This window comes from Nuphar pumila, chromosome 1, assembly GCF_984573655.1.
Source record: "Nuphar pumila chromosome 1, dmNupPumi1.hap1.1, whole genome shotgun sequence".
Lineage (NCBI taxonomy): Eukaryota > Viridiplantae > Streptophyta > Magnoliopsida > Nymphaeales > Nymphaeaceae > Nuphar > Nuphar pumila.
The window spans coordinates 23,939,639-23,954,311 of NC_143249.1; the positions used below are offsets into that span (position 1 = coordinate 23,939,639).

At 38.0% G+C, this 14,673-nt stretch overlaps 1 protein-coding gene across 3 annotated transcripts in view; it reads left to right on the plus strand.

Moving 5' to 3' along the window:
• Positions 1 to 14,673, plus strand: part of EBS1 (EMS-MUTAGENIZED BRI1 SUPPRESSOR 1) — a 109,789-nt gene that overhangs the window by 70,435 nt on the left and 24,681 nt on the right. For all 3 annotated transcript variants that reach the window (XM_089993529.1, XM_089993598.1, XM_089993667.1), the window contains one exon: positions 9,724 to 9,825. In XM_089993529.1, coding sequence (XP_089849655.1) covers positions 9,724 to 9,825 — 102 coding nt within the window. The remainder of the gene's footprint in view (positions 1 to 9,723; positions 9,826 to 14,673) is intronic.

Here is a 14,673-nt window from a genome sequence, read left to right on the forward strand (position 1 = left end):
ACCCATCTGGTTTATACTTTATTTTGTACACCCATTTCGAACCAACAACATTTATGTCAAGTGGTCTTGATACGACATCCCACGTACCACATTCTTGTAGAGCTTCCATCTCCTCATTCATTGCTTCAATCCATCTTCTGGAATTTGATGCTTGAGAGAACGTTGTGGGTTCATCTTCTTTATTCAAGGCTGTTAGAAAGAGTTGAAAATCTAATGAGAAATTTTCATAACTGACCCATCTTTCAATTGGACGACGTCGATCTTCTATTATCAGCGATGTTGGGTGTAGAGGATCTGTCCGTTTCTGAATTAACTATGGTGGGCGGCTCTCTTTCTCGGCGAGCGTAGACAAGACCTTTATACCTTTTTGGATTGGAAGTTGGGTCTGTATTTTCATGAGCAACCACTTCATCAACAGACATAGATTCCTTATTCTTTTGAGTACAGTTTGAGCAAACCTCACTAGTTCCGGAGAGAAATTCATAATTCAACCAAGGATGATAAGCCTCAACTTTAGGTTGTGATTCTGAAGAACTAGTACATCGACAATTAAAATTCAATTCATCGAAGATGACATTTCTTGATATTTTGATGCGCTTGCTCACCGGATCATAGCACCTGTACCCTTTATAGTCATCGGCATAACCTACAAACCTGCACTTCAGGGCCTTGTCCTGAAACTTATGTCTCATTGAACTATCAACATGAACATAACATAAAAACCAAACACATGCAAATCATGATAGTTGGGATGTACACCAAAAAGGCACAAGTAAAGAGACTTGTTGTCCAAAATAGTCATGGGTAAACGATTTATCACATGAACTGCAGAATGAAAAGCCTCTGTCTATAAAGTGATCGGGAGACTGCTGTCATGCATCATGTGTAAAATTGTCTATGAAAAGACAATACGCATACGAGCACAAAAAGTATAGAAAAGATGTGCACGAAGGCACTCTCGCAACACTTGAACAAATACGCAAAAAGCGTAAAAATAATAAACATGCACAATGACATGTATTTTATAGAAGGAACCGAATGCTTGAGACTCTCAAGCTTAAAGAAAACAAGAGGGGAACACCCCTATTTATACAAGAAGAAGAGGGTGCAAAGGGGCTCCCAAAGGAGTCGTTGGGGAGCACCCAACGGTCACTTTTGTGACCGTTGGGGACCCCCCAACGACTCTATTGGGGGATCCCCAATGCACCTTTTGTGAAAAGGTGAAAAGAATAAAAATAAAAAAATAAAAAGGATACAAAAAATAAAAAAGAAAGGGTACAACATATTCCTATTGGAATATGCGCAAAAAGGAAATTTACAATAATACCCTTATCGGGTGAACAAAAAGGAAAATAATATATAAATATATATAGTTATATATAGAGATACTTATACATATAAATATTATATGTATATGTATCTCTAAGTATATAAGTATATATATTTATATTTACATCAACGATTTTAGGAGATACATTTTAACACCCCCCCTCAAACTTACGGTGTGATAACCACAAGTTTTCCAAGGAGGAAATGAAATCTAGGCAAACATAGAGCTTTGGTGAAGAAGTCAGCAAGCTGATACTCAGACGTTACGTATGGTAGATCAATGACCTTCTTCAAGTATTCTTCTCTGACATAATGACAGTCCATCTCTATGTGCTTTGTTCGCTCGTGAAAGGTGTGATCCTTGGCAATATAAATTGCACTTTTATTATCACAACACAGCTTTGTTGGTTCTCTGATAAACACTCCCATATCTTCCAAAAGACTTCGAATCCATACAATTTCCATGGTGGTAGATGCCATGACTCTATATTCGGCTTCGGTGGATGACAGGGAGACCTTTTGCTGCTTTTTGCATCGCCATGAGATCAAGGGCTCACCTAAGAAAACACAGAAACCAGTGGTGGAGTGACGGTTACTAGGGTCACCTCCCCAATCTGAGTCAGTATAAGCAAGCAATTTCAATTCAGAGGATGAGGATAAAAATACTCCCTTATTTACCATTCCCTTCAAATATTTGATGATGTGGAGCACAACACTCATATGAGTGGTTGTAGGAGCATGCTGAAACTGACTGGCGATGTGTATAGCATGTGACAAATCAGGTCGAGTAATGCTAAGATACATTAAAGACCCTACCAACTGCCTGTAAGGAGTAGGATCGGTTAGAGGAACACCGTCGTCAATCTTCATTTTGGCTCCCACAACTTCAGGAGTTTCGCATACTTTGTCATCAGAAATACCTGACCTGTCAATAATCTCGCAGGCAAGTTTAGATTGAGATAGAAAATAATCACGTTGCGAATAGGCAACCTCAATTCCAAGAAAATATGTCAGAAAACCTAAGTTTGACATCTCAAATTTTGAAGTCAAGACGGACTTAATACCCTTGACTCCTTGAACATCATCACCTGTTATTAACATGTCATCAACGTAAAGTAATAAAATTACAATCCCTGCATTAGATTTTCTAGTAAACAATGCAGTGTCAGTATAACATGATGAAAATCCATTTTCCAACATTACACTGGTAAATCTATCATACCAGGCTTTGGGGGCCTGTTTTAAACCATAGAGAGCCTTACGAAGACGAAGAACTTTATCCTTAGGAATTATCATGCCTGGTGGGGCATCCATATATACTTCTTCGTTAAGATCACCATTTAAAAAAACATTTTTAACATCCATTTGAAAAATGTTCCAATTTTTAATAGATGCAATAGTAATAAGACACCTAACGGTAACCATCCGAGCTACAGGGGCAAAGGTTTCTTCGTAATCAATTCCATACTCTTGCCCATACTCTTTTGCAACTAAGCGAGCTTTATACCTTTCTAGAGAACCATCACTCTTAGTTTTAACTTTAAAGACCCATCGACAGCCTATAGTTTTCTTTCCTATAGGTAGAGTTTGAAAATCCCAAGTCCCTGCCCTTTTAAGAGCATTAAGTTCACTTTGCATGGCTTCTTGCCATTCCATACATTTTTTAGCTTCTTCAAAATTTCTTGGTTCGAAATAAGAGTGAATGGCACTAAGACAAGCCCTATATCGGGTTGAAAAAGAATCAAACGATACAAAGCGAGTTGGAGGTCTTCTATTCCTTTCAGATCTTCTATGGTCAAGAGGGGTGGAAAGCTCACTATATTGATCAATAGCACTTCTAAAGGTGTCTTGGTTTCTACGAGAGTAGGTTATAGGCTCACTTGAACTCTACTTTCTGGATCATTGAGTGAATTATGTTCACCAATATCTTCATCATTTTCCTCATCATGGTTTAATGATACATCATCATCACTGGATATGTCATCATTACTAAATAATAAGTCAAATAAGGAGTAATCAAAATTTTCTTGTTGAGAAACATTTTTTTCAAAACCACTCTCATTTTCTAAAAAGGTTACATTTCTAGAGACATATAGCTTATCCTCTCGAAGGTCGTAACAACGAAACCCTTTTTGAGTTTCGGAATAACCAAGAAAAGCACAAGGAATAGCCTTGGGTGAAAGCTTGTCATTCTTATCCGTAAGAATGAAACACTTACATCCGAAGACTCTTAACCTATTATAATCAGGTTCAAGCTTATGTAATATCTCAAAAGGAGATATTTTACCTAATAACCTAGATGGTAGACGATTTATCAAATAAACAGAAGCAAGGGCTGCTTCAGCCCAAAAGTTTTTAAGAATATTTTGAGATATAAGAAGAGTCCTAGTGGTCTCAATAATGTGCCTATGTTTTCTTTCAGCCAACCCATTCTGTTGAGGTGTTTTAGGACAAGACCTTTGGTGAATAATACCGTGATCCTCAAGATATACCTTAAATTGATTGGAGAGATATTCTCCCCCAGAGTCACTTCTAAATTTTTTTATGTTGCTATTGAATTGATTCTTAATCATTGAGTGAAAATTTTTAAAACATGAAAATACCTCATGTTTAAACTTAAGAAAATATATCCATGAGTATCGGGAAAAGTCATCCACAAATATTATATAATAAGAAAATCCTCCTTTTGAAACAACAGGTGCGGGTCCCCAAACATCTGAATGAACAATTTCGAAAGTTTTAGAAGAGAACATAGTTCTTTGCTTAAAAGGTAAACATCACATTTTTCCGAGAATGCAGTCATTACAAGAAAAAGAGCTTTTACATAGGTCTTTTGCAAAATGTAAATATGATAACTTGGTGATATTAGGATGACCAAGTCTTTTGTGCCATACATTTATATCTTTATGTCGGGCAACATTACACAAAACTTTTGGAACTTGAAGAGATTCCATATAGTATAGATCTCCTCTTCTAATGCCTCATGAAAAGAGGAAGGTTCTGTTTCTTGGGACACTTTGGTTAGAAATGTTTGAAAATCCAAAGAGAAATTGTTATAACTTACCCAACGATCTATAGGATGTCTAACCCGAGTGGAACGTCGTAGATGAGTCTTATCATTGACTGGATGAGCTCTACGAGAATAAACAAGACCAGAAAAACGTGAGGATGTTGTTGTAGGAGGAATGTCTTCCATATGCGGTTCCACATCGAAAGTATAGGGTTCATTGTCTGTCAATAAAGATGAATCCTCATAAGGCAACGAGTCATATAAAAGTGAGTCACTGAGCCAAGGATCATAACTGTCCTGTGTATATGTGGAAGACGAACCCAGAGTGTCAAAATTTTCATCATAAAAAACAATATTTCTAGATACCCGAATTTTGCCTGTATGAGGATCATAACACCTGTATCCCTTATAGTCATCTGCATACCCAAGAAACTTGCACTGTACAGCTCTGTCTTGAAACTTATTTCTCAATGAATGATCAATGTGAACATAACATACACAACCAAAAGGATGTAGTTCTTCATATGATGGATGACAATTATAAATAACAAAATACGGAGAATTATCTTCAAGGATGGTCATGAGCAACCTGTTGATAGCGTAAACAACTGTATGGAAAGCCTCGGTCCAAAGAGAGAAGGGAATACCCACAGTGTGCATCATGCTCAAGGCTGTCTCAACAATATGCCTGTGTTTTCTCTCAGCTACTCCATTTTGTTGAGGGGTATGAGGGCAAGAAATGTTACGTGTAATGCCATACTCCTTCAAATATTCACTAAAATCATGGGATATGTATTCTCCCCCATCACACTGGAAATATACAACATTGATGTTGAACTGGTTTTGGACTAGTGCATGGAACTGTTTGAACAACTTGAAAACTTCATGTTTGTTTTTCATGAAGTAAATCCAACTAAATCGAGTGTAAGAATCAAGAAAGAGTACATGGTATCGAGATCCAGAAAGAGAGGCAGTGGGCGCAGGACCCCAAACATCTGAGCATATAATCTCAAAAGGCTTTGTTGCTCTTTTATTGATACTATGAAAATGAAGTACATGACTTTTGCATAAATGACAACTTGGACATTTTGACTCTAAACTGACTGCGGGTATTAGACCTTTAGCAGACAACTTGTCAAGAAAAACTTGACTACAATGACCCAAACGAAGATGCCATAAGTCTGGCTTATTAAGTTTCAAGACTCTAGATGGAGAACTATGATCTGTGGATCGACTCAAAAATGTTGGAAAGGAAGGAGCTGAAGAAGCCACGGCTACGGAAGACGACGTCTTCAAAGGCACATGAGATTCTTCAAAGACGTACATGTTCCCGCGCCGTTCACCTTTAGCGAGCGTCTTCTTTGTGTGAAGATCCTTAAGATAAACAAAAGAAGGAGTAAATTCAACGGAAGAATTTGTTTCATCAAGTAATTTAGACACAGATAGAATATTCTTTTGAATAGCAGGTGTGAGTAAGACATTTGACAAGGGTAATTGAGATTCAGGCAAAGTAAGAGAGACATTTCCAGTGTGAGAGATGTGGTGGTGAGATCCATCTCCTATGACTATAGTGCCATTTCCAGTGTAAGGAGTCAAGTGAGAAAATTTACCTGCATCAGAAGTAACATGTGCTGCTGCCCCTGAATCAATATACCATATACCTTCATCATTTTGGCGCAAGTTCATCTGATTGAAAGTAGTCATAAGGATATTTTGTACGTCCTGTGGAAGAACCTGTCCCTGAGGAGTGCGTGCAAACGTCTGAGTTGCCCTCTGCCCTGGCCTACTATCTGGCCTCCCTATTTTGTTCCGGTTCTGAGGATTGTACCAACAATTTGCTTTAACATGTCCCCTCTTATTGCATAAAAAACAAGTAGGAACACGTCCCCCTCGTGGTACACTGCCTGAGCCAAGGCCTCCTCCACCTGGTGTAGGTAGTAATCCTCCTTTGTTTATAGTTGTTCCATTTGGACGAGGAGGAGTAAATAAGACTCCTGTTTGAATAGGCGTATGTGCCATCATCATCTGACGCGTATTCCTGATTTAAACTGACCTCATATTGCAAAAGCTTAGATTGAAGATCATCAAAACATGGAAGAACTGAGACAACCTGGAGTGCTGTGTAAAACATGCGATATTCAGGTCCAAGGCTACCTAATACCTGTTGTACCATGTCCTTATCTGATACAGGACTTCCAATGACAGCTAACTGATCTGTAATAACCCTGGCATCCCCCATGAACTCTGTAATAGATTTGTTTCCTTTTCGCATGGATTGGAATTGCCACTTGAGTTGCAAAACCCGAGATTCGGAAACCTAAGAAAATGAATGATCTAGTCCATTCCACAACTCGGCAGCAGATTGATCATCAGAAATAGTTTGTAAAACACGATCAGAAAGTGTGGAAGTTATGTAAGCAACTAATGTCTGATCCTGTTGTACCCATATGTCATAAGCAGGATTGGTGGTTCGAAGTTGACTCACCTTCCCATCTTCACCTGTTATTTCTTGCATGATATGTGTAGGTGGGGCGGGTGATCACCCATCTAGATGCCCATAAAGACCATGACTGCGAATAAAAGGCACAATCTGACGTTTCCAAAGTAAGTAGTTATCATGAGATAACTTGTGGGTCATGAGGTGAGTAAGAAAACTAGTGTTCAGCTTGGAATCCATGGATTATATGAAGAATGAGAAGCCAAACTGTTCTAGCAGTGTATTGAAGAAAAAAACAGCAATGTTGTGTGATGAAAACAATATCAGCACACACGTTACACAGAAGAATAGTGATGTGCGAACCAGAAAATATTAAATGCCGACCCTTCTAACAGTATATTGAAGGGAAAAATAGTAATGCTGTGTGCTGAAAATAATATCAGCACACACGTTACACAGAGAAAAAGAAACATCAATGCTGTGTGCTGAAAACAATATCAGCACATACGTTACACAGATGAATAGTAACGTGCGAACCAGAAAAAGAAAGAATCAGAAATATTTTGGGGAGAAAAACAAAAACTCGGCAGACTGAAACAGGATGTTAAGACGTGCGTACCAGAAATATTGAGAATGAGAAGGATCAAAAGGGAAACTAGAATGACGTGAAATCTGATTAAGAAAATGAGAAATAAAGAAATCTGATTAAGGAAAACAAAACATAAATAAAGCCTACGTCCTTTAGAAGCACGTGCTGGTCCTTATGGGCCTTCTAGATGATTGATTTCCGCGCCTGTGCTTTGATACCATGTCAGAAATATAGACCTGCAAGAGTTAAAGGTGGGGTAAAGAGAGAGGAGAGAGAAGAGAAGAGAGGAGATAGAAAAGAGGAGTCGGCGGCAATAGGTTTTCCCTCTTTTACTTATTATTTATAAGTGTTGTACATGGTATAACATTACACAAGTAATAAAAATAAATTACAAACATGCCACCGCCCACGCATCCCAAGATGGATCCTTGGAATGTGGGGCAGGTCATGGATCCATGATCCAAAACTAACACTCTTATGTATATAAAATGGGGCGAACCCCCTCTTGCATGAATTTATGATACAGTAAAATATTATTTTTAAGTAGTTGAGCCTTGTATTCTTGGAAAAATAAAGAGATTACTATTTAATGATTGCCTTTTTATTTCATCTAGATCACTTGAGTTAGTTTATTCAGATATTTGGGGTCAGACACCAATTATGTCAAAAGGTGGATATGCATATTATGCGATATTTATGAATGACTTTACTATATATAATTGGATTTACTTCAACATAAATCTGAAGTTTTCTTATATTTTCAAAACTTTCATAACTTAGTTAAAAATAAATTTAATAATGATATTTTCATCTTTCGTACTGATTCATGAGGATGGTTTTTGTTCAATGAATTAAAAAATTATCTCAATTTACATGGCATTACACATCAAAGATCTTGCCCACACACACCACAACATAATGACTTAGCTGAAAGAAAACATAGGCATATTGTGGAAACTTCAACAACATTGCTTATTGCCAATAATGTGCCTAAGGTTTTCTGGGCAGAAGCTGTTTTGATTGTTGTTTATCTTATAAACAAAATGTCTCTTTTGTTGAAACACTCTTTAAACTCACTCCTGATTATTCTAGATTAAGAGTTTTTTATTGCAAATGTTTTATTAACCAATAAAAATGACAAGTTCTTTTCACCTAGAGTTATCTCTTGCGCTTTCCTTGGTTATGCTAACAACCAAAAAGGTTATAGGTGCTACGATATGATTCTAAGACTGAAAAATTTTACATTTCATGAAATGTGACTTTTTTGAAAATAAAAATTCTAAGTAGCTAAGTATTTTTTTGTTTGTTTTTGTTTCTAAGCATGATACTGATGAAAAATCTAAGAAAACTACGTTGAGCGCATCTGCTGCGTCCATAGTTTGTTTAGACGGGCGTGATTTGCGGCCACGCTGTCCAAAATCATGCCCATCACGCGGCATCAAACGTGCCCTTAGTGACGACTTTGGTGCTTGTCCATTTTGGTGTTTTGGTGGACTTTTGTTTGTGATCGAAGGCTTTTTTATTCTTTACATGTGCATGCATGCATGCATGTGTGATGCTACTCATGGCTGTGAAAAGTCTGATTATGCACTCATTTGGTTGTACATATCTCTGCCATTGGATACAGATCCAATGGTAGCAATACTTGCATGGGGATCCATAGAAAAGTCTCCAAATGGGTGCTTGTGTAGAGATGCTGTAGTGGAGCCAGCATGGCATCTAATTTGGCTAGAATTAAGTAGCAGGATTTCTGAAGGGAAATCTTAGCCATGCAGCAGAAATTAAACTTAGATTGAAATGGCCCAGGGAGTATATTGGGTGGACTGTTTCGAGGAGACTGGGTGTACATTTCCATTATATGATTTACTCTTTGATGTTCAAGTTTCTGGTGTGGCAACTCGTCATCCCAGCTTTCTATCTTGCTGAATTGATTTATGAAATTTCATTGCTGAAAAGGAGATGCATGTGTGATTTCTTTCTAGGGATGCATGTGCCATTTCTTTCTAGATACATACACCATTTGGTTCCTGTTTATACCTTTAACATGTTGACATGATTTCACCCAAAGAGTAGGTTTTCTGCAATATGCGTGCTGCTGTGCTGTTCTTTCTTGTTTTATGCCTTCCACATGCTATTTAATAATCTCAAAAAAAGAGAAAAAGATGATGCATGCAATGCAAATTTGTAGCTATTCACCATTTGTATATTTGTCTGATATAGCTCATTGTTTCAGTTCCCCTGGATTTAATGTGCATTGCATTTTGTTCATTTAAACTGATTAATAATGATATATGCTATTTATGTATTGGATTATGGTATTTGTTGAACTGAAATAACTTCATTTGATGTCGTGTGCAGCAAATTTCATAGTGACATTATTATGTTTGTATCCTCATCAATGGCAACTCGTAAAAGAAGTTCAGAGAGATTGCGTTTTGAAGTTTTAAATGCACAATACAGGTACAAAGTGACTATTTGGCATCGTCATATGAGATGATAGCACAGATTAGAATTTTGTTGTGTACACAACTCACTGTATCAGTCTCATGACCCCAAACCTTAGCTTTGACTGAAAGTTGGTTGTATTTCTTTTTTTTTCTAATTCATTTGTCCTTTATTATTAGGCTTTATGGATTCTTTAACTACTGTCTAGGGTTTGTTATCTCTTTGATCCTCTTGCTTCCCTGTTTGGTGTGGCAATTGTGGTGTGCTAAGTCACAGGGACTCGGCAAAGCAGGTGCCGCACCCGCGTCGACGCGACGCGGGTGCGGCACCCGGTGCGGTCAACACGACCCTGTGTGCAGTCAACGCACCCAGCATCGTTTTCGTCCAATTTTTTAATCGTAACTTGTGTTTTCTTCTTGTAACTTGTGTTTGGTTGGTAAATACTAGCCGATACTTGTTCCTAGGCATCATGGAAAAAATAAGGACGTTAATACTAATGATTACTTAAACGTGTTTCATGGAAAATGAAAGAAGAATTAATTCTACATAATTTTTAGTTACTTTTATCTTGGGAATTAATTCTACAAAGGAACGGACTGCTCAGTTCCCATTAATTACTCTCTCTCTATATATATAAGTAATCAATAAATGCATTAGAAAAGTTAATTACTTTTATCTTGGGAATTAATTCTACATAAGTTTTTGTTACTTTTATCTTGGGAATTAATTCTACAAAGGAACGGACTGCTCAGTTCTCATTAATTACTCTATCTCTCTATATATACGTAATCAATAAATGCATTAGAAAAGTTAATTACTTTTATCTTGGGAATTAATTCTACATAAGTTTTAGTTACTTTTATCTTGGGAATTAATTCTACAAAGGAACGGACTGCTCAGTTCCCATTAATTACTCTATCTCTCTCTATATAAGTAATCAATAAATGCATTAGAAAAATTAATTAGCTTTGACCGGTAAAATATCATGTCCATTTATGTTTTACACCCTGCAGTGTAGGGATGAAAGTGGGGTTGGGTAGACCTGACCCAACCCGGTCATGCCCAAGATGAACATTCATTAGTGTTAATGTTGTTAACTGTTAAAACTTAAAATTTAAAAATTATATATATTTTGTTGAAAGTGCCGCACTCCCGCACCCATGTGCCATAGGTGGTGTGCTTTTATTTCCACAAAAGCGGTTAACAAGATGTGGGGCAACAAAAAGCAAATTTATGACTTACACAGGAGCTATTAATTGTATTTACAATATTTTACAGTTATTGGTGACTGGCTTCTTTGTGAAATCACAATCCTTAACCACTTTCTGTCTTTTTGTTATGCACCGTCTTTACTAGTATATGTAATTGGCTAGGTTGGGCCCATTATTTGCTTGCCTAGATCACTTTTATTTGGTTAGGTCAGGTCCAGTTATTGTTTGAGTTTGGATTGGTTTTGGTATGCTATCATTTAATTGTATAGTTGTGATTCCATCTTCCTCTCTTGTGTCCTTATTTTTCTGGTCTCTCTCCGTCTTTCTTCTTATTCCTCCATTTATTTCACTCTTTCCTTTTCCTTATGTCTCCTACTTTTCATCTATCTTTCCATCTTCCTTGTTGATGTGAGACAGCAAGTGGGTTGTCCAGGCATTGGAGACCCATCACATGAATGATTTGATAGACTAGTCTCAAGATCAAGGCTGCTGTTTCATATAGCAATGGAACAAGGTGCTATCAATTGGTATCAGAATAGCATTTTGAGCCGTTGGTGGAGACAACATGATGTTGATCGAATTTTAATTAAAGGTGGAAAGCCAGGGCACAACAACAAACACAATCTATCCTGCATTAGATCCAAGAGACCATTCAAATGTTATCTGATCATATTTCAGGATTGGTTGCAGCTTCAGCTAGCAAGTTTGCCCCTACGAGTGTGAAACAGAAGGTTCTTCACCAATGAGTAGGGTGATACAAACCAGCGTTGCATGGTTTTTCCCACTCTTCATTTTGAAGGATGCTTTAAGTTGGGTTTTCAACTACTTTTTTAGATTTTGAGCTGCTTTGGGCAACGTGAAAGTTACTTTGGCTTCTTTGCACGGTTACTTTGGATTCTTTACACTTAGATAACAATGTTTTGCAATGATATCGCTGGTACAAAGCGCAATTGAGAGTTCTTGTATGAATCTCAAGCCCTCAATAATTATGTTTGGTCCCTTCACTTATCTGAATTTTGGCGCCCTTCTCTCAAAAATCTACTAGATTAGATCAATGCAAGAATATAAAATCAACTTTGAGGATATCAGTAGTCTATGCAGTCAAAAACGGTAGGTGGTGCCTAGGCGGGAAGCCCCTAAAAAGACTAGTCAGGGACTAGGCGGGCTAGTCGGTACACCAATTAAAAAAAATACGCAAAGCAAAAATGCATACAAATCAACAATAAGCAATAGACAAAAAATAACATGTCAAACACTGTAAAACAGAATGATGCATTCAAAGAAACATTTTAGAAATCATAATATATAAAGAATCAGACATATTACATATATATAAATAACAAGATCATCTTATTAAGATGTATACATAATACATCAACTAAAGCAAGTAAGCAACAAATACTTTTGCAGAATCATGTGCATTCAAAGAAACATTTCAGAAACATGATATATAAAAAATTAAAAACAGAAAATCATATACTAACACAAAATACATAACATGCTTTGATAGAACCATAAAATAAAAAAAATCACGCCTTCATACTTTTACAGAAAAAGCCGTGTACTAACACAAATTTCATAACACACTTTAATAGAAGCATGCTTTTAAAGCAAGCATTCAGAAAAACAGAAAAATATAGACCCTCTCTCATTCAGCCCAAAAAAAAAATAGAAGAACAAGAAGAGGGGGAGGTGGGAGGAAAAGAAGAGGAAGAGAAAAAGGAAATGAAAAGAAGAAAAACAGGGTTGAAGGGAAGAAGAGAAGAGGTGAGATGGGAGGGAAAAAAAAGAAGAGAAAGAAGAAGAAGGGAAGGAAAAGAATAAGAAAAGGGGAGATGGGAGGAAGAAGAAGAAGAGAGAGAGAGAGAGAGAGAGAGAGAGAGAGAGAGAGAGAGAGAGAGAGAGAGAGAGAGAGAGACCTGGGGTCCGGCTGCCAGCTGCGCACATGTGTCTCCATAGCTTTCAGAAGAAGAAGAAAAGGAAAAGAAGAACATGGGAGAAGGGAAGAGGAAGAGGAAGAAGAGGGGAGACAGGAGGAAAGAAAAAGAGGAAGAAGGGAAGAAAAAGAATAAGAAGAGAGAGAGAGAGAGAGAGAGGCGTACCTGGGGTCCGGCTGCTAGCTGCGCACAGGTGTCTCCATAGCTTTCAGAAGAAGAAGAAAAGGAAAAGAAGAACATGGGAGAAGGGAAGAAGAAGAGGAAGAAGAGGGGAGACCGAGTAAAGAAAAAGAGGAAGAAGGGAAGAGAGAGAGAGAGAGAGAGAGAGAGAGAGAGAGAGAGAGAGAGAGAGAGAGAGAGAGATGCAAGTTTCCTGAGTTTTTGGGTTGCCTATGCATGAGACTCTTGGCTTCAGAGCCGACGTTTTCACTCAAATTCTGTTTTGGTTCTCTCTCTTTATACATAAAATACTTGTTTTTGATCCATGTGAAGTTGGTAGCATGTTTAGGTGCTGGAAGCGGTTCTTAAGATCGAGAAGAACCACCTTTGCTTTGGCCAAGGGTCAAGAGAATAAAAATAAATGCTTTTGTATTACCCAAATGCTTAAGAAAGCATTGAAAATATACAAGGGCTTAAGGCCCTATTTATAACAAGCAAGAGAGATAGGGAGCAGACCGTTGGGAGCAGCACCAATAGCTAGTTGGAGCTGTCCCAATTGATTAAACCCTAAGTCACAGGGATTCGGCTAGCAGGGTGTCACACCCGCATCTTCGCGACTCGACGCGGGTGCGGCACCAGGTGCGGGACCCGTGCCGGGGGGAGCCCTCGGACCCCCTTCTTGCAAGGGCAAAAACTATGAATCAGGATCCACAACTCATGATGGATATGATATTCTCTTTGAGAAAGAAATCTCTGACCGTCTCAGAAATGTCTTTAGATACAATAGACCAGAATGAAGTAAAGAAGCTATCTGGGTACCCATCTAAGCTTGGGGCACTATCTTCATCAAGAATAAAGACCACCTTAACCACCTCCTCTTCCAACCCCACGGATCTGGACAACCTTTAAAAGGATTACGATTGATGTAGCCCCTGACAAATAACTTGAAGAAATAATTTGAGGCCTCTCAAAAAATACTCTCTTCCCATCACATAGGATTCGTTCTCCCTCTGAAGTCAGTTCATCTGTTTACGCTACGTATTGCGGTTTGTCATAAGGTGGAAGAGTTGGGATGATCTGAACATCCAATGGTCATTAACGAAGTAGCGATCGATCCTACTGGAGCGATAGTTAAGACCAACTTGCTTGTTATGCCAAGTAAAACAGGAAGACCCATAATCATTCTCTATCAGTCCTGCTAAGTCTATGAATTCATTGGCACCCATATGATAGGTAGTCAAATCCCAACATTTAGAAATATGTTTGGTAACCTTCTGATCACTAATGAGCAATCATGGATGCGGGACCCGTGTCGGGGGAACCCCCGGACCTCCCTTCTATATATATATATATATTTTACATTTTTGCCCCTGCCGCACCCCCGCACCCAAGGTTTTTGAAAGTGCCGCACCCCCACACCCGCACCTGCACCCATGTGACATAGATTAAACCAAAAAGACAAAATACAAAAAATAAAAAATAAAAATTATACAAAAAATTCACCAAGTTTGGGGTGCCACCTACAGTAGACGACCTAACATTATGACTGGTTCTGA